The sequence below is a fragment of the Euprymna scolopes genome, chromosome 33 (genome assembly GCF_053919585.1).
Source record: "Euprymna scolopes isolate OS-2025 chromosome 33, ASM5391958v1, whole genome shotgun sequence".
Lineage (NCBI taxonomy): Eukaryota > Metazoa > Mollusca > Cephalopoda > Sepiida > Sepiolidae > Euprymna > Euprymna scolopes.
In genome coordinates this window covers 14,754,342-14,778,555 of record NC_136514.1, presented here as the reverse complement: position 1 = coordinate 14,778,555, position 24,214 = coordinate 14,754,342, and the positions used below count along the sequence as shown (strand labels likewise).

Here is a 24,214-nt window from a genome sequence, read left to right as displayed (position 1 = left end):
TTTAATGCTATTTTAATGAAATCTTTCAGTTTTTTCTACGTCCCATCAAAAATTTAATAGAGAGAAAAAAAACAAACAAAAAAAACATTACAATTTTTTTCCAAGCCTCATTTCTTAAGTAGAAATAAGTAGATTTGAATTTAGAAATGCATAGTAAATATTAGTAAGTTACTAACATCTGGTGTTAAACCATATATCGTTACAATGTGTCAAGGTATAAAATTACGAGTATTACGAGTACACGTATCATTATCCTAGATCGAAATGATAAAAGTACTGAATATAACCTGATTTAATTCAACAATCGCTCCACTAGGTGTGTCAGAAACTTCGTGAAAAATATTGAATAATTCGACCCTTGTCTTTCCAAGCTTATAACTATTCGAAAAATGTAATTCAAACCCTAATTTTTTTTCAATTAAAGGAGCAAGGACCAAGGTTTCATTAAAAAATACAAACAACGTGGTTTAAAAAAAAAAGTTTTAAACTTCGGACTTTACAGGTAAACTTCCAAAAAACTGTTCTTTTTTTGTTTTAAAATAGAATATATCATTTATTGATCTTTTATCTTCAATTTGTGATATATAAACCTTTGGCACATAAATTAATTATTTCTTTTCTAATAGACATTTCAAAATGGGGGGGGCGTGAATTAATTCGACCCCCTGTCTTTCCAAACTTATAACTACTCGAAAAATGTAATTCAAACCCTAATCTTTTTTTCAATTAAAGGGACAAGGACCAAGGTTTCATTAAAAAAATAATACAAATAACGTGTTTTTTTTGTTTTTTTTTAAGGGGTTTTAAATTTCGTACTTTACAGGTAAATTTCCAAAAAACTGTTCTTTTTTTGTTGTTGTGTTAAATTAGAATATATTATTTAATGATCTTTTATCTTCAATTTGTGATATATAAAACTTTGACACATAAATTAATTATTTACTTTTTAATAGACATTTCAAAATAGGGGGGGGTGAATTTAAAAAAAGACGTTTGTCTAAAATATTATATTCGGTTTATTGGAAAGAGCATAAAATTTCACATTGACCCTGAAAATATCGTAAAAATTGAATCAATAGAAAAATTGTATAGACTTTTAAAGTTTAAAAATTGAAAAATACTGAACTCGTAAAATTCAATTAATTTCATTACTGTTTTTTTTAATAAAAAAAGAATAATATTTCTATTACTTTTTATACAACTTTAATAGTTTATTTTCGAAGTATAATCCATAAAGAAAATAAACAACCCACTTTTAAAAGAGAAATTACGAGTTTTTTTATATTTTATTCGCAGTTTCGTGTTAGGGATGTCAAAAATTCCTACAAAAATTCTGATACCCCTATCGCTCCACGCACACAGACGAGGTAACTTTTAGATATAGATAGAAAGAAGAAAAGGCAGTAATTACCATCTCAGACTGAAATGATAAAAAATACTGACTCAACAGAATTAAATAAATTGACATCTGTTGTATTATGAGCGAACGTAGAAAATGTATGCATCGTATTTTTCGTGCGTGCGAATGTATACTATCTCTGAACTTTAGTGACACATATGTTCGCTGAGAACTTGAATGCGTACTGGACACTATCCTCGAGTGGCTAAGGCCTCTCTGTTCAGGGGTTTGTAAGAAAAACCTGGCATGAGGATATTTTTCCCTGGAAGTAAACCCTGGCTAAATATTCGAAATCACATCGTATTCGCTGCCTAAATAAGATCTCCTCACAATGGCTAACTCACACTAGATTTTACAAGGAATGGTGATGTTACTTCAAGTAATAACATGAAGCTGGATACTCCACCAGACTAGATAAATTCTTGTCCTGGAATCTAGTAAGACCAAGATACCAAAACAAAAGATATACTACAACATATGAAAATGGTTAATTGGGGAGAGGAAAATTATGTTCTCAATTTCTTTACTAACTCAGTGTTTGAGATATAAAGAACTTTAATGGAACATTCGAATATCTATGTATCTCATATAGAGTTCAAGTGTTAGCCCCAGGTAGTGGGTCTCTTGATTTCTGAGAACTTCGACTGAAGTAAAATAAAACAAAAAACTGAAATATATTGTTTTTAATAACAAATAGCAATTTAAGTTTATAAAAAAAAATCTCTTATTTTTGACAATCAACTCGTAGCTTATGGCATGTGGCAGTGAGGGATAGAGAAAGATGGGGTGGCGATTGGCGACGATGAAGTCATGCATTCACCCGCGTCTGCTCAGCGTTTCTCTGATCTGTTCTCCTGAACCACAAAAGCATTTGTTTATATATAAATTCAAGTCCTTTGTTCTGCCAAGATTGACGTCATAGATTCAAGAAGTAAAATAATAATATATATTCAAATTTAATGTCAAATATCGATCAATGCCGAAACGCGTGTTTAATACTCAAAAGAACTATTCATTCTAGAATGAAGAAAAAATTTTTTTTAATTTCATAAACAAGGAATTGATGTGATTGCGATAAAATCAAAATGGCTGACTTGTTTACAAAAAAAGCAAAATGCATTGTGTGATGGTTTGATTTCCTAAAGAAAAACACTGTTTTTTACTGTTTGTGTGTGTCGGGGGGGGGGGTATTACTTGGATCAATGTTGGTGCATCGCACATTTCATGAAGCGATTCTTGCATTAAATCAGACATTTTAAAAGTGCGCTTGTCACATTGAGCATGCGAAATGACGTCATCGGTAAAAAAAAAAAAAACTATAAAAAAATGCATGCGAAATGACGTCATCGGTAAAAAAAAAGACTATCAAAAAGAACGATCACGTGGGAGGCGTGGAGAACGTTCGAGATCACGTGTGTGACGTCACGGCTGTACCAATGAAGAAAATAAATGTTGCTACAAAGAACAAGCGAGTTGGAGTTATTTCCTATTCATTGTCCTGGTCTCCTTTGCGACTGAAACTGGACACAACGTGTGTTAGTTCCCACACAACGTTACACATTTATTTATTGGTAGTTCATAAGTAGGGCTATAACAACAGCATATTCTTTTCATAGTTTTGACTCTCGAGTGTGTATCCGTTGACATCTTATATGCTTTTATACAGAGTGATGTGGTTCTCGATTGATTAACTGTGTCTAGCTGTGTCGGACATATACTCGAGAGTAAAAACAATGAAAAGAATATGCTGTTGTCCTAGCCCTATTCATAAGACATGAACGATGTGAAAAAACTGTAATGAGATACAAAACAGATTTGACTGACAAAATGAGTAAAAAGAATTTTTAAGTAGGGTTTAAGAGGGGAATATTCATTTTCGACCATTCTAATCCAAAATACATACTCCTAAGGGTCAATTTTTAAGGTTTATCTGCACCCAGCCGAAAATTTAGCTACAAAAACATTTTTTTTAAATCACCCATCATGATTCTTATGTAAAATTTAGTGCAGAATCTGTTTTTGGACTTTAAAATGGCTAATTACCACTTGTGCTGGGTTTCTGACACTCAACATAATATCATTTATAGTTACAGACTAACTGTGATAAACTTCAATATAAACTAGCGGGCCACCCAGAGTTGCCCGGTCATAAAATATGCTTACATATGATATTTTAATTTGTGCAGATTCCGTATTTATTATTATAGATCTAATTCTATACTGATTATCATATTGTACCTAATATCCGATGCCTCCGTTCAGTCTCGAAAGATAAAGAATAGCCCCTGTCGATGATCCCCAAATAAGGGATCTCCTTGTCATAAATGAGTCAATCCTTGGTCACGGGCCCCAATATGACCTGTGCTCGTCCTTCGCAGGGGACTCAGTCGATTTGATCAGAATCACTTTCACCTTCGGGTTGATAGGCTGCTGCCTCGTCGATCTGTCACACTGGAAATGAATCACAGCTACACGTGCAATTGTGAAGCAAGGCTTGTGCAATCTCCAACCACACCTCTCCTGAATCGGCACTGTTTGAGTCCAGTAGCAATGGAAAGTCCAGGACAACTGGAAACAATGCCGAGATAAGCGGAGAGCACGTACAGCACCAAGAAGCCCCAAATGGTCACCCATTTAGTACTGACCAGGCTCAACGTTGCTTAACTTTGGTGAGCTAGTTGGAGCCAGAGTGTCAATATGCTTATCATATTGTACCTATTATGTAATAGTGATTTCAAAAGTTTAAAAAATATGAATTGGGTGTCACTAGCTAGAATTAAAACCAAAATATTTAGCATTTCAGTGTTATTTGTTACTATCCGAGTTAGGGCTACATGCTTATCAAAACTACAAATTAGTCGACTAAATGTATATTTGTGCATGCATAAAGGATATGCATTAGTTTGACTTACGCCTGTAAAGTTCCTATTTTTCTTTTTTTCAATTTTAACCCGTTAGCAACTATTTTTACTGGTTAAAAACCAAATGGATTTTGCTCCAATGTGGAATGGACCTGTGAAACAAATTCGATTTGGTTTTTAACCAGTAAAAATAGCTGCTAACGGGTTAAAATTGAAAAATTGGAATTTGGCATACGTAAGTCAAATTAAAGGTGTTTCTTTATACATGTGCAAATATACATTCATAGGTTTAACAATGTTATTTTTCAAGTTTTTATATGTGCATGGATGTGGCTCAGGTGGTAACGAATAATGCTGGAGAGCTGTCTGTTTTGGTTTCGATTCTAGCTGATGGCACCAAAGTCATATATATTTTTTTTAACTTTTGAAATCATTACTATATATTAGGTACAATGTAAAATTGTGATAATTGACTTTATAATAATAAATACGATATCTGCAGGAATTAAAGTATCATATTTAAGTATATGTTACGACTGGGCAAGGCCGGCCTACCTGCTAGTAAAGTTATAAAACAAACCTTAAAATATTCATCAGTGCATGAATTAGAACCATCCAACGTCAGGGTTGAAACTGTAACCTTCCCTTTCGATCCAGGTGGCATTGTGATTTTCCATATGCAATAATCCTCATGGCGTATACGGGGTCCAGGAAATCTGATGCGGAGATAGCCTTCGTGCCATTCCCAACGCAAGTTATGCCTGTAGTCAATGTTATCGTAGCAAACTAGAAATTAAGACAAAACATAATTTGGTTCAACTATGCTCTATTCTAGCTGGATCTTGTGCCCAACATGGACAGCTAGGCAACCATTGTTTAAGATGGTTGTCACTGATATAAGAGGTCAAAAATGAGATGCATGGATCTTATCTATGTACTAGCATTTCAGCCCGGCGTTGCCCGGGTGTTAGGAGGTATATATTGAGCCAAAAAAAAAAAAAAAAAAGCGGTCAATGTTTTTAACTTTGGCCCCTATTATGACCCCTTAAGATGTATTGTTTTGGGCTCAAATCAAGTTATTAAGTTAGATCCATGTTCAAGGAACCTATATCTAAAATTTCAAGTGTTTAGACCCAAAATTGTCGGAGGAGTTTGGTAGCGTTCTCAAAGGTCAAATCGTTGAACTTTGACCCCTTAACAGCCAAATTTCACAAATCTCAGTACCCTGTATATCAAATTTCGAGTCTGTAGACTGAAAATTGTCAGAGTTATTGCGTAGACAGACACACACACACACACACGCACACAGACACGTTCACTTTTATAGATATATAGATTAATAGGGTAGTGTGTGTGTTATTTATTTTGTGTGTCACACTTATATACGAGCGACTGTCGTTTAATTATTATGGACTTCCATTTCTTGTAATAAATAATTTTACCAAGAATTCTTCATAAGTTTTGGTTTCGGTTTCGATTATAGCTGAGGAAACTCAAGTTATATCTATATCTATAAAAGTGAAAATGTCTGTGTGTCTTTCTGTGTGTGTACATTTCCATACCAAATAACTCTGTCAATTTTTAGTCTACAGACTCAAGATTTGATATAAGGGGTATTGAGATTTGTCAAGGGGTCAAAGTTTAACGATTTGACCTTTGAAAACTCTACCAAACTCCTCCGCCAATTTTGGGTCTAAACACTTGAAATTTTACATAAAGTGTATTCAAACATAGAGCAAGCTTTTTAATCCATTTTGTCCAAAAATTTGACTACCAAGGGGTCAAAGTTCAAAAGATTTGACCTTGTCGGTCTCTAGCAAACTATTCAGCCAATTTTGGGTCTAAACATTTGAAATTTTACATAAAAGGTATTCAGATAATAGAAAGAGTTAACCTTTGCAGACTCTACCCAAACTCCTCCGCCAATTTTGGGTCTAAACACTTGAAATTTTAGATGTAGGTTACCTGGACATGAGTCAAACTTTTTAATACATATACATACATATGCACATAAAGTTATGAGCAGTACATAGGGCCTGAGCAAGGCTAGGCTGAACTGCTAGTGTGTGTGTGTGTGTGTATATATATATATATATATATATATATATATATATATATATATATATATATATATATATATAAATTTTTTTTCATAATTTTTGGTTTCGGTTTCGATTCAAGCTGATGAACCTAAGTCATATGGATATTTCTTATTTTTTATTTTTGAAATCGCAACTTTATAATATATAAAAAGCGATAGTACATTAACTCTACAATAATATGTATATTTAAGCATACTTTACAACTGGGCTACGCCGGACGGCCCTGCTAGCTTAGACAAATACTTTTGCAGTTTTAACAAAAGAGCTACAATAATATCAGAGTGTCTCCATTTACGATGAACATCTACAGAATGCCATCATCAATATATTACATATGAATGCGTTCCCTGTGGAATTTCAACAGGTCCCGCTAGTACATTATTAAGATGGAGATAGGTAGTGAATGTCAGAAGTTCAAATGTGATATGCACGGGAAAATATGGGTGGAGGAAATGAAGTGAGGAAGCACTGTTCAGAGACCAGACGACGAATAGACATGTTTGAAGTTGCGTCCGTCTCTAAGATAACCAGTGTTAGGTACTAACCGATTCTCTCTAGTGATGGTTCATTAGTATAAAAGTTATGTAATTTTTTATTTTTTATTTTTTTTACTTTTAAGGAAATCTTTTATTTCATAGTCACCATTCCAGCGTTCTAAACTTTGTAATTTTCTTTAAAAATGTTCTGCATTAAATAAGCATATTTTAAGTAGCTCCTTGGTCGTTTCTAATCTTAGGAGAATGAAGAGTTGGGATTAAAGGAAATAGTCGATTTGTTGATAACTATATATATATATATATATATATATATATATATATATATATATATATATATGTGTGTGTGTGTGTGTGTGTGTGTGTGTGTGTGTGTGTGTGTGTGCGTGCGTGTGTGTGTGTGTGTCTGGTCACGAATAGGCTCCTATATGATTGACTATTATAGAAAACTGATCACATATAATGATAGAAGATGTATCGAGACACAGGAATTGGTATGTTTAATCTGGCATAATGATGATTCATTAACATGGTGGGGTCTGCGTACGTACCTGGTCCACAAAGTATGGAAATAAAAAATTTAAAAATTTAAAAAAAATTTTACAAGTGTTTTTGATATAGATGTACATAATAATACTTTGATAAGTATGTTTTAACTTAATTAGGGACGGCATAATAAAATTGTGGAGTCTGCGTTTGCACCTGGCCTCCATAGAATAGAAATAGGCACAAACTTTAATAAAGACCATATCTATCTGCGTAAGTATACTTTGATAATTATGTTTCAGTTTGAAGAAATGTGATATAATAAAATTATGGGATGTTCGTTCGCGCCTGACCTCCATAGAATGGAAATATATCACAAAGTTTAATAAGGTTTTTTAATATAGATCCACAGAATATTGTGATAAGTGTTTCAGTGTGAACAGGTATGGTATAATAAATTATGGGGTTTATCTATTTTATTTTTACTTTCATCATATTTTGCTTTGGTTTTGATACCCTCAAATTCGAAGCTATCTTTTTACAATCCTTCGTTTTCATAACCTATCATACTTTCATAAATCAGAGTCCATTTTCTGTAGGCTGCTTTTAAACCCAGTCAACGACGGGTACTTTTGCTAGTATATATATATATATATATATATATATATATATATATATATATATATATATATATATATTTTTTTTTTTTTTTTTAATTACATTTTCACCCCAAACAAGACACATTGCAACTTTGGTGTATGGGGCTACTATTAGGAGCAGCAACTACTGGGGCACTATGTTGGGATTTGGGTAGCAAGATGTCGGTTCACATTACACTTGAACTTCTGCATGTCAGTACAGTTAGGGAAGCAGGGACCTGGAATAGAATTCCAGAGTCTAGCGGTTCTGGGGAAGAAACTACTGGAGTAGAAAAATCTTTTACATCTAGGGATCTCTACTGTGTGGGGGTGGGATTTAGCTGCCTGTCGGGTTTGTCGAGGGTGTCTACGTTGTGGGGGCACAAGTGTCGGCAGTTCGTCAGAGCATTCACCATTAAAATGCTTATAGAACTGGCAGAGGGATGCAACGTTTCGTCGATGGGACAGAGGCTGAAACTTAGATGCCAGTTCAGGGCCTATCAGGTTTGCGACTCTCTTTTGAACCTTGTCTAGGAGCGAGAGACTAGTAGCAGATGCACCAGCCCAAATGTGACAACAATACTCTGGCCTTATAGAGGTACAGGATACTTTCAGGTGTCAGTAGTTTTCTCGCACGGTAGAGAGAGCCTACCTTTTTCGCAGTGGCCCTGGCAATGTTTTCAATATAATTGTTGCAACTCATGTTTCCTGTGAACGTTAGGCCAAGTAGTTGTAAAGATGTACTCTCAGACAGGGAGTCACTGGCCATTGCTATTGGTGGTAGAGAAAGTTTCTTGTAATTATTGAAGGAACCCAGTTTAGTCTTTGCAGCATTGAATGTGACTATCCATTTCCACTAATTAAATTTTTCAAAATGTAAAGAAATAAAATAAAAGGTTTCTTGTAATTATTGATTATTCAAAACATCTGATTGTGAATAATTTGCATGACGAATTTTTGCTGGAATGTGTTGTTTCATGCGGGAGTCCAATCGTTGTGATGTTCACCCAACATAGTGTGAACTGCAACTACATTTAAATGAATAAACAACAGAATAATTATGGGAAGGGGAAGGAACTCTTTTCAGATTGAGGACAACATAGTTCTAGCTGAAAAAACATCAGGAGGATTCGATGCAAAATAACAGCCAGTGATATTTGTTTGGCAAATCTATCACTAATGTATCACTAATGTATCACTATCAATGTAGAAACGCTAAAGCAGACCACAAAGGTAGGCAAAGATAAATAGGACATTTATCTAGTGTAGTTTCTGTGACTTTAAAAAAATTAGAAATTTTATTATTTTTTTATTGTGGATTTCACAATGTCTAAGGGATAACCATTGTTACAGAGGGTCCTTGTAATAAATTTAATCTCGTTATCCAGATAGGGTTTCTAAAAATTTGTTCTAAGCCCTATGTATAATGGTCTTAATTAAATTATGTTTTTGTTTTGGGGGACAAAAAGAGTCCCAACATGTATAAAGACCAGTAAACGTAGGTTTCTGATAAATAGAAGTAAAAAAAAAAAAAAAAAAAAAAAAAAAAGTGAGAATGTCAGTGTGCACGCAATTATTCGCGAGGAACTGAAGATGCGGAAGATTTGCACGGAGTTTGTCCCAAGAGTGCTCAGAAGAGAAAAGGGCATCACCTACTCAATTACGAAGTCGGACTTGAACTCTGGGAAGATAGGATAGGGTACTCCGAGCAGCTTTTACCTAGATTGAGGAAATAGATCCTTTCATGAGGAGAAACTAAAAATTAATCATTTATAAAAAAAAACTAGCAGGCCGTCCGGCGTTGCCTTGCTGTAAAATATGCATAAATATTATAATTTAATTCATACAGAAACTTAGACATATGCATGTGAGTAGTATATTTTTTCTAAACAGTTCACCTCTTGTATGTAAAAAAATACAAATACTCGAGCTGAGACCAAAATCTAAAGACAGTGAGTCAAATACAATAACCATTAGACCAGCTTGGCACGACTTTAAAAAGTGTTTTCAAACCTACTTATTTGTAACATGAGGAAGCTGTCATGTGTGTCATGCCATTCGTGAAACAGCTGACAAATCGATAAAAATCCGATAATAATGAATAATCTGATAGATTAGTGTCCATTTCATAATAATCCGTTGAGAAAATTGAAAAAAGATGTAAATTAAAAAGAATACCTACGTGCGCCCTTAATACCTTCATGCCGACGTAGGGCTCCAATATATAACAGAGGCGCCCTCTCCCTTTATCAGTTCCCTATTACAAAAGTGTAGGATTAACTCGTAGAGTTTCAAACTTACCATTTTGTCTGTACTCAAGGCGAAACGCATTGTTTCCTCTTACATGTTGGTCTGAAAATTCAATCCGCAACTTGGATCCAGTGGACGTAATAGTTGGAGGCAGCATAGTACTGCAATATTTGCCGATAACTGGGCTGTCTGCTTTATCTCCATCTCGAACCTGGAAGACAAAATGGACACAAAGTGCAGATGAAAAAAGTAGACAATCTTTACATCATCAACTCTCTGATCCCCATCTGGCATCAATTGAAATAGGTGGCTCTCGTCTAGGGGAAGCTCCATGTTTTGATAAGCTTCTGGGCTTGACCTTTACTTCTGACCTGAAATGGAACACGTACATCAAGTCAGTTGCCAAAGTCGCTGGAAAAATGGTAGGATCCTTCTACCACTCCAGAAGACCTCTTCTTGTCCTTATTGCTGATGCAATTTTCTATCTGTATAAAAGCTAAGTAGTCCAAGGATGGAGTACTGCTGCCACATCTGAGTACAAAATAGGCTTTGTGGCTTAGTGGGTGATGCCCTTTTCTCTTCCCTGCCACCTCTCTCCCACAGGAGAGACATTGCGAGCCTTTGTTTTATCATTACTACCATAGCAGGAGCTCGTCTGAACTTCAATCTCTGGTCCCCCCTCGTCAATCTTTCACGATAAACACCCGTCTAGCTGAAACCACTGTCAAAATTTTCCCCACTCCTTATCTCTGCCAAAATCAAAACGTAGATTCCATGAACAAAGCTTCTTTCTTAGAAGTGCACACTTGTGGAACTCTGTTCCGGTTGCCTGTTTCCCACCTGACTACAATCTAGATGTCTTCAAGTCCAATGTAAACAAATTCCTGATGAACCGCCCACTTAAGTAAGACACTTTATCAAATCTCCGCACTAATGTAATGTACTTGCAATAACCCTTATCACTGAGTGGCTTCCGGGCCTTGATAAGTGGTGAACCCCATGTAAAAAAAATAAAAAAATAAAACTGGTGTGTCAACATGATTATGCCGTACATCCACAGGGGTAGGCCAAGGAAAACATGATAAAAATGGACTTGAGATTAATAGAGATGTATGACGACATGGCCAGATATAGGTTATGTTGGAAGTCACTTTCTAAAAGCCACCCAACACGAGTCAAAATATAAAACGGATGTTAAACGTTATTTTCACCGCATTTTCAATATATTTGTCCATATTTGTACAATTGACATATCTTCTCATGAATCTTCTTTTAGTATTCTTTTCTGCAGGATAACCACTCGATCGTACATAACTACTTCCTCATAGATTTGTCAGTATTTTACATTTATTCTGGTGTTTTAGGTTTCAAACAATCGTCATCTAACGCCTTTTCTTTTATTTCTCCGAGTGTTACCAGAAGCTAATGGCCAATGTAGAAACGCTAAAGCAGACCACCTTCTATAGAAGTAATTTCATCAGATGTATTTTGTCGAACTCTGGAATCTGCACAGAATTTCGAATGAAACCCTTTATTTAATCCACGAAGGTAGCACGCTCTTGTTTTGTATTTGTTGTGTCTGCACAAATAATTAACAAGAACACGGAAAGTAAAGGTATACAATAATATATTAGGAAGAAAAGTTATATACATATTTACATGTCTTCAGATATACTTTAGTCGGAGATATTCCGGCAGGTGGCGTGTTGCGTGTCTTACTGGAGGCAACATAGGCGTCTTGCCTATTTGGCGGTCGTTGCAGAACTCTCCCGGTATTGGTGATTGATACCTTTATATATCTCACTTACCCACTTATGTTAATTAGTGGGCGTCTCCACAACACCCTCCTCCCAAGATTTGAAGTCGTGTAGATTACAATATCTTTTTCTCTTAGGGTTCATTATAATTGGTTCTGTAAACTTTCTTTTCCTTCCCGATCTTCTCGGTTCGGGCATGGTTTGTGGTGGTTCGATATCAAACGCTTCGTATAGTATATCATTGGATCTTCCTTTTCATCAGGTTTGTCATGCTTGTTGTCTTTTATATGACGTTTTTCTCAATTGATTTTGATGTCTTTTGTGTATCCGTTTTGGACCTTTTATCATGTAGACCAAATCGCCGATACGTTTATCTACCGTACCAAACCCCCAATATGAAATATTATTTTTTATACATTTAAAATATACACGATCACCAGTTTTAAACCTTTTACGTGATGTGAGCGTAGTTTGATGGACGATTGCTTGCTTTGGTATTAATTTATCAAATGGTGATTTTATTTTTCTAGCAAACATTAATTCTGCTGGCGATAATTTCGACGGTGTATTTGGGTTCTTAATAATCCTGTATATTTGCAGGAATTGTTGTAATGCTTTATCCGTCGGGGTCCCTATTGATTTTTAAGTGCACGCTTTATCGTGTCTACGAACCTTTCTGCTAATCCATTTGATCTAGCATGGAACGGTCGTGTAGTTATGCGTTTTACCTGAACCACAAAAGTCCTTGAAATCACTTGATGTAAATTGTGTTTCATTATCTGTGACTATAATGAAAAGTTTTACATTATTCTGCCTTTTATATGACAACATTCAGGGTTTTATCTTTCTGGAAAAAAGTTACTCAGAAATAATGGATTTTAATAAATGTAATTTCGTTTTAAAAAACAACAACTTGATTTTTCGGCTATTTTTGGCAGTGTCTATGCTTTCAAGTATCCAGTGTTCGAATACCTCGTTCGATAATTTTGTAGTTACTTTCGTTTGCTTTTCTTTTGTTTTTTTTTTGGGGGGGGGTCGACAGTGATAACTTTCCGTGTAAATTATTTTTTGAATACTGTTGCTGTGTCTAACAGTGAATTCCCGAGTAAATCTTTTTCAAAGTCCTCGATGTTACTATTGTGTTCAACAGTAGCTTTTTTTTTTCTTCGAGTACGTTTTTTTTGTTTTTTTCAATCTTTCTCGAGTAAGTATTTTTCGTACACCACTGTTGAGTTTAGTGGTGGATTTTCCCGCGTAAGTCTTTTTTCGAATTCTCGATGCCACTGCTGTGTTTAATAGTGGATTTTATCTTGCGTAAGTCTTTTTTTGAATTCTCGACGCCTCTGTTGTGTTTACTAGTGGATTTTATCCTGCATAAGTCTTTTTTTCGAATTCTCGACGCCACTGTTGTGTTTAATAGTGAATTTTATCCCGCGTAAGTCTTTTTCCGAATTCCCGTCGCCACTGTTGTGTTTAATAGTGAATTTTATCCCGCGTAAGTCTTTTTCCGAATTCCCGTCGCCACTGTTGTGTTTAATAGTGGATTTTATCCCGCGTAAGTTTTTTTTTCGAATTAACCATCGTTACTGTTGTGTCTGCACAAATAATTAACAAGAACATGGAAAGTAAAAGTATAACAATAATATATTAGAAAGAAAAGTTATATACATATTTACATGTCTTCAGATATACTTCAGTTGGAGATATTCCGGCAGGTGGCGTGTTGCATGTCTTACTGGAGGCAACATAGGCGTCTTGCCTATTTGGCGGTCGTTGCAGAACTCTCCCGGTATTGGTGATTGATACCTTTATATATCTCACTCACCCACCTATGTTAATTAGTGGACGTCTCCACAACAGTATTACGACTTCTACCCAGTCATGGCTGACGGAACAAGAGCAAGCTACCTCGGTAGATTAAACGAAGGGCCTCATTCAAATTCCTATGCAGGTTCCAGAGTTTCTATTTATAATGCCCCCCCACGGAACAGAGTTAGACACCAGAGTCGTTTTTTAGCGTTGAGAAAAGGAACAAAAATTTAAAATTGTCTCAGTCGTGAAGGACTTCTCCACTGACAGAGAACAAGAAATTAAAGTGCAGCATCTGAAGAACAGATACTACACTGTGATCTCGGCCCAAAGGCCAGGTAGGTATTTATTTGCTCCCCCACCGAGCAAATTAGGCACAAGGCTGATTTTTAAAGTGAGAAGTGAAGGGGAAATGGGGACCAGCACCCCGAGGAGTAGGGGAGCTGGATAGTGACAATTGGTATGAAGGCTTGCCCCTACATTGACCAAGGTCTTTGCTGGTCTTTGCTTGACACTTGTTGCCCAGGCCCCGAAGGGCGAGGGCCAGGTAAGCCCCGACAGATTCCAGAGTTTGACAGAAAAAAACATTAATTGAGAATAACCACATTACACAACGTGAAAGTCTTAACGTATGAGAACGCAATATTTATAATCATTTGACTAAGTATTTAATAGTTTATATGTTAGTAATTTTCCTTTGAAAGGGAAAATGTAAAATTGGTGCAGGGTCTGGGTGCTGTATTGCTTCATAAATTCAAAGCAAATAGTACCTGCTTGGAAGAACGTTAGTGCCCGCAGAACAAATTTACAGTCAAACTGACAAAGAGAGTTTAACTGTTTAATTCATACGGAAAAAATATTCACAGGTTTTTCTATACCGAAGAGAATGTATTCTGCAAGCAGATCACAAATCGCTGATAATATTTGGTTCGAATAAAGGTATTCCAAGTCACACGGCAAATCGACTACAGCGTCTCGGAGTGTAATTGTATTGAATTATAATTTTAAAACAAAATATGTACCGTCAAACAAGATAGGTCATGCTGATGGGTTATTGTTGGTGGGATTTACCCATGCGCAAAGCGACGAACTCTTCTGAACCGTAGAAATAGATAGAGAAGTACGAATCTCGGTTTGGTCTGTGTACTTCATAGTATGTCACCTTAGTGTTGCGTGCTACGACTGTTGCTTTTTATTCTACGTGACAGTCAAATCGAAAAAAAAGGTTAAACAATAATTTATGTGGTAAAAATAATTCACAGGTTTCTATCCTTGTATATATATATATATATATATATATATATATATATATATATATATATATATATATATATATATATATATATATATAACTACTTAATTTACTCACATAAAATTAATATACGAAAGTATAGATTTATGCGTAAACTTTAAGTATTTACTTCAAAAGTGCTCAATATGTAGGTAGAGCTAGTTAGTAAGTTATAAAATGTATATGGCGATTAAGCTACACTGAATATTCCGCGTTTCTTTCATCCACTCTAGGATTCGCATAAGCCTGAAGAATCCTAGAGTAAATGAAACGCGGAATATTCAGTGTAGCTTAATCGCCATATACATTTTATAACTTACTATATATATATATATATATATATATATATATATATATATATATATATATATATATATATATATATATATATATCGAAGGCTTAAAATTACTTTAGTTTTCTCTCCAGAAGGGCTCAAATATATTTGTAAGATTTTTATAGAACCTTATGACTTTTAAGGATTTACATTTAAAAAATCCAACTTTTTTTATATTTTAGCGTATTTTACGACCGGGCAAAACTGCCTCCACCCGTTAGTCTCTCTCTCTCTCTCTCTCTCTCTCTCTCTCTATATATATATATATATATATATATATATATATATATATATATATATATATATATATATATAGTCATCCACATACAGTACTGTTTCGCTGTTTCACAGCTCATCAGTCCGGCTAGACAGGCAATTACCTGAAGCCAGGATTGAAACCAGACCGTCTGTACTACAGTCAAGGCTCCAAACCATTATGCTATCGGCAGCTGCTGAGCGAGTCGTGATTTTAACGATCTTTTTAATACCTACGCTCGATGTGTTTACGCAAAGAGCATCGCTTATACGCTAATGGTAATTCGTGTATCACTTCTCAATATGCTCAACTCAAGATGAGAATATATATATATATATAAATATATATATATATATATATATATATATATATATATATATATATATATATATATGATTTAGGTAATCAAAATATATGCAAGAATAGACCACAATATTTGGTTCGAATAAAGGTATAGCAAGTACAGTGCTGAGGTGTAATTGTATTTATTTATAATTTTAAAACAAAATATGTACTTTCAAAGAAGATAGATAATGTCGATGGGCTATCAAAATATACGAAACCACTGAAAAGAACTGTAATGGCGGCGATAAGAGACGAAAGTGTCTGTTATGCAATACTATTAGAGCACTTCCGGTTACCTAGAAGACATGAAAAAAAGCAGCAAAGAGTAATACTTTCATCAGAAAAAATGAAAAAGCAAATCTGGGAAACTAAAAAAAAAAAAAAGAATTAGCAAGTTATGCATTTCAACATGCGATTGTATAGTAAAACCGGTTACTTTGCAAAAGAAAATTCTAAAAAGAACTTCACACTAATCATCCAGGTATTTCAAGAATGAAATCTTTAATAAAAAATATATATATATATTGACTTAAGATGGACCAAGACATAGAAAATTTGGTAAAACAGTGCAGATGATGCCAACTGGCTGTAAGGGATTCATCGGTTCAATCATAGCGAAAGACAGATATCCGATGGGTTTGATTGCATATCTACTATGCAGGGCCCCTAAATGGATCTTATTAACTGATCATTGTGGATAGTTTCACTAAGTGGCCACAGATTATTTAATGTAGACATCCGACTGCAATAAATACAAATAAACATTTTTCGTGAAATTTTTAGTTGCTTTAGTCTCCTGAAAATTTAGTCAATGAGAATGCAACTCAATTCACAGAAAGAGAATTTCAAGGAATTCTGTAAATCATTGTCCATCCATTGATCACGTGACGTCAACGGCAGCATATCATCCAAGATCGAATGGTCAGGCAAAAGAATGAGAGGGACACATTTAAACGAGCTTTGAAGAAAAATCATGGCATGAACACAAATGGAATAAGTATTCAGAAATTAATGGCAATATATAGAATTATACCAAAATACAACATCCGGTCTACCCCCTGAAGAGTTAATGTTTGCAAAAGAATATGTTTTGTGTTTGATAGATTGTTGCCTAGTCTGCCGAAGAAACATAAAACCAAAAAAAAGAAAATCAGATGACTAAAGTGTATAAGCCAAGTGACAAAGTTTGTTGGTTTTTTTATTTTTTCAAGAACTTTAGGGATGAAAAAATTTATTGAGGAGAAAAATAATAACCGAAATAATTGAACAGGTCATAAAAGGGACAAAATTTCCATGCAAAAGATATTGGAATCATTTGAGATGCAGGCACACTAAAGAAATCATGAAAAATACCGAAGAGATTCCAATGGGAGTCCTGTGTGATGCATTTTAAATTCCCATTTCTGTAAGTCAACATTCACCAATGAATGGATTCTTTGAACTCGAGATCAGAGGTACCAGCATGTCAAATTTCACTATTGCAAGGAGGATTGATAAAAAAAAAGACTTAGAAACAAAGTTAATCGATTATGTCCAGACTCTAAAAAGAGAAAATATTGAAGCTAAATTTCACAGAGAATTTAACTCAGGGGGGAGGTGATGTAATTAATTCGGTTTCCTCATCACAAACATATGATTCACTAGTTTAGCCATAAATACAGACTGATATACCATCTTAGAGAGACGTCAGAATGGTATGCTGAAAGCCTCACACTTAAAAATATACCAGCTCCAATCATCACACTAAGGAATATTATTACTAGAATGGTGGAGGTCTTCCTAAAATCCCAGTTTCTTTTCATGTCAAGACCTTGCAAGTGGATCTTGGGTTTACTTTCGGCAGCCGTGTGACTCTCGCTTTCCTTATTTTGTCCTTTAGTCTTCACATTCCATAAGTGATATTTCTGACAAAGAGGGAAGAATTGCTGTTTTTTTTTTTTAGTCAGAATCTATTTCATCTAACACTTATCGTTGGCAAATTTTTGACCTTGAAATAGTATTTAAACTTTTTTAACTCCTTACATTAAGTGGCTTCATGCCTTGTCTGGAGCGATTTCCATAAACAATAAGTGGCAGATATGGTCTCAGACTGAGGTAATGATTACGAGTATATCCACTTTCCTCCTTTAAAGAATATGATTGGCTGTTTAAGCCATGAATACCGACTGGGAGAGATGTCGAAGGATACACCTAAAGCCTTATGATAAGGAATGCCAGCTTCAACCATGAACATTCGTCCAATAAGGCAACTCACTAGATTATTAATTAAATACCGTAGCCAAAACCACTCATTTACTTCAAACGAATATATCCATTTCGAAGATCTTCACAATTTTCATTTCTTTTTCATTTGTTGATCACACTTGAATATGAAATAGCGTTTGTGTTTGTTACTTATGTCTTTTGTTTTGCTTTATTTGTTATTTTGTTTTGTTTTATTATCTTTTGTTTTATTTTATTTGTTATTTTGTTTTTTTCGTTTTGTTATCTTTTGTTTTGGTTTGTTATCTTTTGTTTTGTTTTATTATTTTTTGCTTTGTTATCTTTTGTTTTGTTTTGTTTTATTATCTTTTGTTTTGCTTTGTTATCTTTTGTTTTGCTTTATTTGTTATTTTGTTCTATTTTATTATCTTTTGTTTTGTTATCTTTTGTTTTGTTATCTTTTGTTTTGCTTTGTTATCTTTTGTTTTGCTTTGTTATCTTTTGTTTTGTTTTATTATTTTTTGCTTTGTTATCTTTTGTTTTGTTTTGTTTTATTATCTTTTGTTTTGTTTTGTTTTGTTTTGTAATCTTTTGTTTTGCTTTGTTATCTTTTGTTTTGTTTTATTATTTTTTGCTTTGTTATCTTTTGTTTTGTTTTGTTTTATTATCTTTTGTTTTGTTTTGTTATCTTTTGTTTTGCTTTGTTATCTTTTGTTTTGTTTTGTTTTATTATCTTTTGTTTTGTTATCTATTGTTTTGTTATCTTTTGTTTTGCTTTGTTATCTTTTGTTTTGTTTTATTATTTTTTGCTTTGTTATCTTTTGTTTTGTTTTGTTTTATTATCTTTTGTTTTGTTTTGTTTTGTTTTGTTATCTTTTGTTTTGCTTTGTTATCTTTTGTTTTGTTTTATTATTTTTTGCTTTGTTATCTTTTGTTTTGTTTTGTTTTATTATCTTTTGTTTTGTTTTGTTATCTTTTGTTTTGCTTTGTTATCTTTTGTTTTGTTTTGTTTTATTATCTTTTGTTTTGTTATCTATTGTTTTGTTATCTTTTGTTTTGCTTTGTTATCTTTTGTTTTGTTTTGTTATCTTTTGTTTTGTTTTGTTATCTTTAGTTTTGTTTTATTATTTTTTGCTTTGTTATCTTTTGTTTTGTTTTGTTTTATTATCTTTTGTTTTGTTTTGTTTTGTTATCTTTTGTTTTGCTTTGTTATCTTTTGTTTTGCTTTATTTTCTTTTGTTTTGTTTTATTTGTTATTTTGTTTTGTTATCTTTTGTTTTGTTTTATTATCTTTTCTTTTGTTTAATTATCTTTTGTTTTGCTTTATTTATTGTTTTGTTTTGCTTTATTTGTTATTTTGTTTTGCTTTATTTGTTATTTTGTTTTGTTTTATTTTATTTTGTTTTATTATCTTTTGTTTTGCTTTATTTATTGTTTTGTTTTATTTTCTTTTGTTTTGTTTTGTTATCTTTTGTTTTGTTTTATTATCTTTTGTTTTGCTTTATTATCTTATGTTTTGTTTTATTCTTTTTTGTTTTGTTTAATTATTATGTTTATTATGTTTTACTTTATCTTTTGTTTTGCTTTATTTATTATTTTGTTTTTTTTTATTTTCTTTTGTTTTGCTTTATTTGTTATTTTGTTTTGCTTTATTTGTTATTTTGTTTTGTTATCTTTTGTTTTGTTTTATTATCTTTTCTTTTGTTTAATTATCTTTTGTTTTGTTTTATTTATTGTTTTGTTTTGCTTTATTTTTTATTTTGTTTTGCTTTATTTGTTATTTTGTTTTGTTTTATTTTATTTTGTTTTGTTTTGTTATCTTTTGTTTTGTTTTATTATCTTTCGTTTTGTTTTGTTTTGTTATCTTTTGTTTTGTTTTATTTTCTTTTGTTTTGTTTTGTTATCTTTTGTTTTGTTTAATTATCTTTTGTTTTGCTTTATTTATTGTTTTGTTTTGTTTTATTTTCTTTTTTTTTGTTTTATTATCTTTTGTTTTGTTTAATTATCTTTTGTTTTGCTTTATTTATTGTTTTTTTTTTATTTTCTTTTGTTTTGTTTTATTATCTTTTGTTTTGTTTAATTATCTATTGTTTTGCTTTATTTATTGTTTTGTTTTGTTTTATTATCTTTTGTTTTGTTTTGTTATCTTTTGTTTTGTTTTATTTTCTTTTGTTTTGTTTTGTTATCTTTTGTTTTGTTTTATTTTGTTTTGTCTTATTTTGTTTTGTTTTGTTTTGTTTTGTTATCTTTTGTTTTGTTTTATTTATTATTTTGTTTTGTTTTATTTTCTTTTGTTTTGTTTTGTTATCTTTTGTTTTGTTTTATTTATTATTTTGTTTTATTTTGTTTTGTTTTTTTTGTTATCTTTTGTTTTGTTTTGTTATCTTTTGTTTTGCTTTATTATCTTTTGTTTTGTTTAATTACCTTTTGTTTTGTTTAATTATCTTTTGTTTTGTTTAATTATCTTTTGTTTTGCTTTATTTATTATTTTGTTTTGTTTTATTTTCTTTTGTTTTGCTTTATTTATTGTTTTGTTTTGTTTTATTTTCTTTTGTTTTGTTTTGTTATCTTTTGTTTTGTTTTATTTATTATTTTGTTTTGTTTTATTTTCTTTTGTTTTGTTTTATTAATTATTTTGTTTTGTTTTATTTTCTTTTGTTTTGTTATCTTATGTTTTGTTTTATTATCTTTTGTTTTGTTTAATTATCTTTTGTTTTGCTTTATCTTTTATTTTGTTTTGTTCCATTTTCTTTTGTTTTGCTTTATTTGTTATTTTGTTTTGCTTCATTTGTTATTTTCTTTTTGTTTTATTTTATTTTGTTTTATTATCTTTTGTTTTGCTTTATTTATTATTTTGTTTTGTTTTATTTTGTTTTATTTTGTTTTGTTATCTTTTGTTTTGTTTTATTATCTTTTGTTTTGTTTAATTATCTTTCCTTTTGTTTAATTATCTTTTGTTTTGTTATCTTTTGTTTTGTTATCTTTTGTTTTGCTTTGTTATCTTTTGTTTTGCTTTGTTATCTTTTGTTTTGCTTTATTTATTATTTTGTTTTGTTTTATTTTCTTTTGTTTTGTTTTATTATCTTATGTTTTGTTTATTATCTTTTGTTTTGCTTTATTTATTGTTTTGTTTTGTTTTCTTTTGTTTTGTTTTGTTTGTTTTTTTTTGTTTTGTTTTATTATCTTTTTTGTTTTATTTATTATTTTGTTTTTTTATGTTCTTTTGTTTTGTTTTGTTATCTTTTGTTTTGTTTTATTATCTTTTGTTTTGTTTTATTTATTATTTTGTTTTGTTTTATTTTCTTTTGTTTTGTTTTGTTATCTTTTGTTTTGCTTTATTTATTGTTTTGTTTTGTTTTATTATCTTTTGTTTTGCTTTATTTATTGTTTTGTTTTATTTTCTTTTGTTTTGTTATCTTTTGTTTTGTTTTATTATCTTTTGTTTTGTTTTGTTATCTTTCGTTTTGTGTTATTTATTATTTTGTTTTGTTTTATTTTGTTTTGTTTTGTTATCTTTTGTTTTGTTTTGTTATCTTTTGTTTTGCTTTATTATCTTATGTTTTGTTTTATTATCTTTTGTTTTGTTTAATTATCTTTTGTTTTGCTTTATTTATTATTTTGTTTTGTTTTATTTTCTTTTGTTTTGCTTTATTTGTTATTTTGTTTTGTTTTATCTTATTTTGTTTTATTATCTTTTGTTTTGTTTTATTATCTTTTGTTTTGTTTAATTGTCTTTTGTTTTGCTTTATTTATTGTTTTGTTTTGTTTTATTATTTCTTTTTGTTTTATTTATTATTTTGTTTTGTTGTATTTGTTATTTTGTTTTGTTATCTTTTGTTTTGTTTTATTATCTTTTGTTTTGTTTTATTATCTTTTGTTTTGTTTTATTTGTTATTTTGTTTAGTTTTATTTTCTTTTTTTTTGTTTTCTTTATTTTCTTTTGTTTTGTTTTTTTTTGTTATTTTGTTTTGTTTTATTGTCTTTTGTTTTGTTTTGTTATTTTTTGTTTCGCTGTATTTGTTATTTTGTTTTGTTTTGTTAACTTTTTTTTGTTATCTTTTGTTTTACTTTATCTTTTGTTTTGTTTTATTTGTTATTTTGTTTTGCTTTATTTGTTATTTTGTTTTGCTTTATTATCTTTTGTTTTGTTTTATTTGTTTTGTTATCTTTTGTTTTGTTATCTTTTGTTTTTCTTTATTTGTTATTTTGTTTTGTTTTATTTTTTATTTTGTTTTGTTATCGTTTGTTTTGTTTTATTTGTTATTTTGTTTTGCTTTATTTGTTATTTTGTTTTATTATCTTTTGTTTTGTTTTATTTGTTATTTTGTTTTGTTTTAGTATCTTTTGTTTTGTTTTATTATCTTTTGTTTTGTTGTATTATCTTTTGTTTTGTTTTATTATCTTTTGTTTTGTTTTATTATCTTTTGTTTTGTTTTATTTGTTATTTTGTTTTGTTTTATTATCTTTTGCTTTGCTTTATTTGTTATTTTCTTTTGTTTTATTATCTTTTGTTTTGTTTCATTTGTTATTTTGTTTTGTTTTATTATCTTTGTTTTGCTTTATTTGTTATTTTGTTTTGTTTTATAATCATTTGTTTTGTTTCATTTGTTATTTTATTGTTTTATTATCTTTTGTTTTGCTTTATTTGTTATTTTCTTTTGTTTTGTAAACGTTTGTTTTGTTTCATTTGTTGTTTTGTTTTGTTTTATTATCTTTTGTTTTGTTTTATTATCTTTTGTTTTGTTTTATTATCTTTTGTTTTGTTTTATTTGTTATTTTGTTTTGTTTTATTATCTTTTGTTTTGTTTCATTTGTTATTTTGTTTTGTTTTATTATCTTTTGTTTTGCTTTCTTTGTTATTTAGTTTTTTTTTATTATCTTTTGTTTTGTTTCATTTGTTATTTTGTTTTGTTTTATTATCTTTTGTTTTGCTTTATTTGTTATTTTCTTTTGTTTTGTTAACTTTTGTTTTGTTTCATTTGTTATTTTGTTTTGTTTTATTATCTTTTGTTTTGTTTTATAATCTTTTGTTTGGTGTTATTATCTTTTGTTTCGTTTTATTCCCTTTTGTTTTGTTTTATTATCTTTTGTTTTGCTTTATTTGTTATTTTCTTTTGTTTTGTTAACTTTTGTTTTGTTTCATTTGTTATTTTGTTTTGTTTTATTATCTTTTATTTTGTTGTATTACCTTTTGTTTTGTTTTATTATCTTTTGTTTTGTTTTATTTGTTATTGTCTTTTGTTTTATTATCTTTTGTTTTCTTTTATTTGTTTTGTTATCTTTTGTTTTGTTATCTTTTGTTTTGCTTTATTTGTTATTTTGTTTTGCTTTATTATCTTTTGTTTTTTTCATTTTTTATTTTCTTTTGTTTTGTTATCTTTTGTTTTGCTTAATTTGTTATTTTGTTTTGTTTTATTATCTTCTGTTTTGCTTAATTTTTTATTTTGTTTTGTTTTATTATCTTTTGTTTTTCTTTATTTGTTATTTTGTTTTGTTTTATTATCTTTTGTTTTGTTTCATTTGTTATTTTGTTTTGTTTTATTATCTTTGTTTTGTTTCATTTGTTATTTTGTTTTATTATCTTTTGTTTTGCTTTCTTTGTTATTTAGTTTTTTTTTATTATCTTTTGTTTTGTTTCATTTGTTATTTTGTTTTGTTTTATTATCTTTTGTTTTGCTTTATTTGTTATTTTCTTTTGTTTTGTTAACTATTGTTTTGTTTCATTTGTTATTTTGTTTTGTTTTATTATCTTTTGTTTTGTTTTATAATCTTTTGTTTGGTTTTATTATCTTTTGTTTTGTTTTATTATCTTTTGTTTTGCTTTATTTGTTATTTTCTTTTGTTTTGTTAACTTTTGTTTTGTTTAATTTGTTATTTTGTTTTGTTTTATTATCTTTTATTTTGTTGTATTACCTTTTGTTTTGTTTTATTATCTTTTGTTTTGTTTTTTTGTTATTGTCTTTTGTTTTATTATCTTTTGTTTTGTTTT

General features: G+C 30.6%; 1 protein-coding gene across 1 annotated transcript in view; it reads right to left on the bottom strand.

The window, feature by feature from the left end:
• Window positions 1-24,214, bottom strand: part of LOC145258153 (cubilin-like) — a 409,766-nt gene that overhangs the window by 215,097 nt on the left and 170,455 nt on the right. The window contains exons 31-32 of the mRNA XM_080115944.1: window positions 10,282-10,441; window positions 4,841-5,046 (exon numbers count right to left, since the gene is read on the bottom strand). Of these exons, the coding sequence (XP_079972070.1) occupies window positions 4,841-5,046; window positions 10,282-10,441 (366 nt within the window). The remainder of the gene's footprint in view (window positions 1-4,840; window positions 5,047-10,281; window positions 10,442-24,214) is intronic.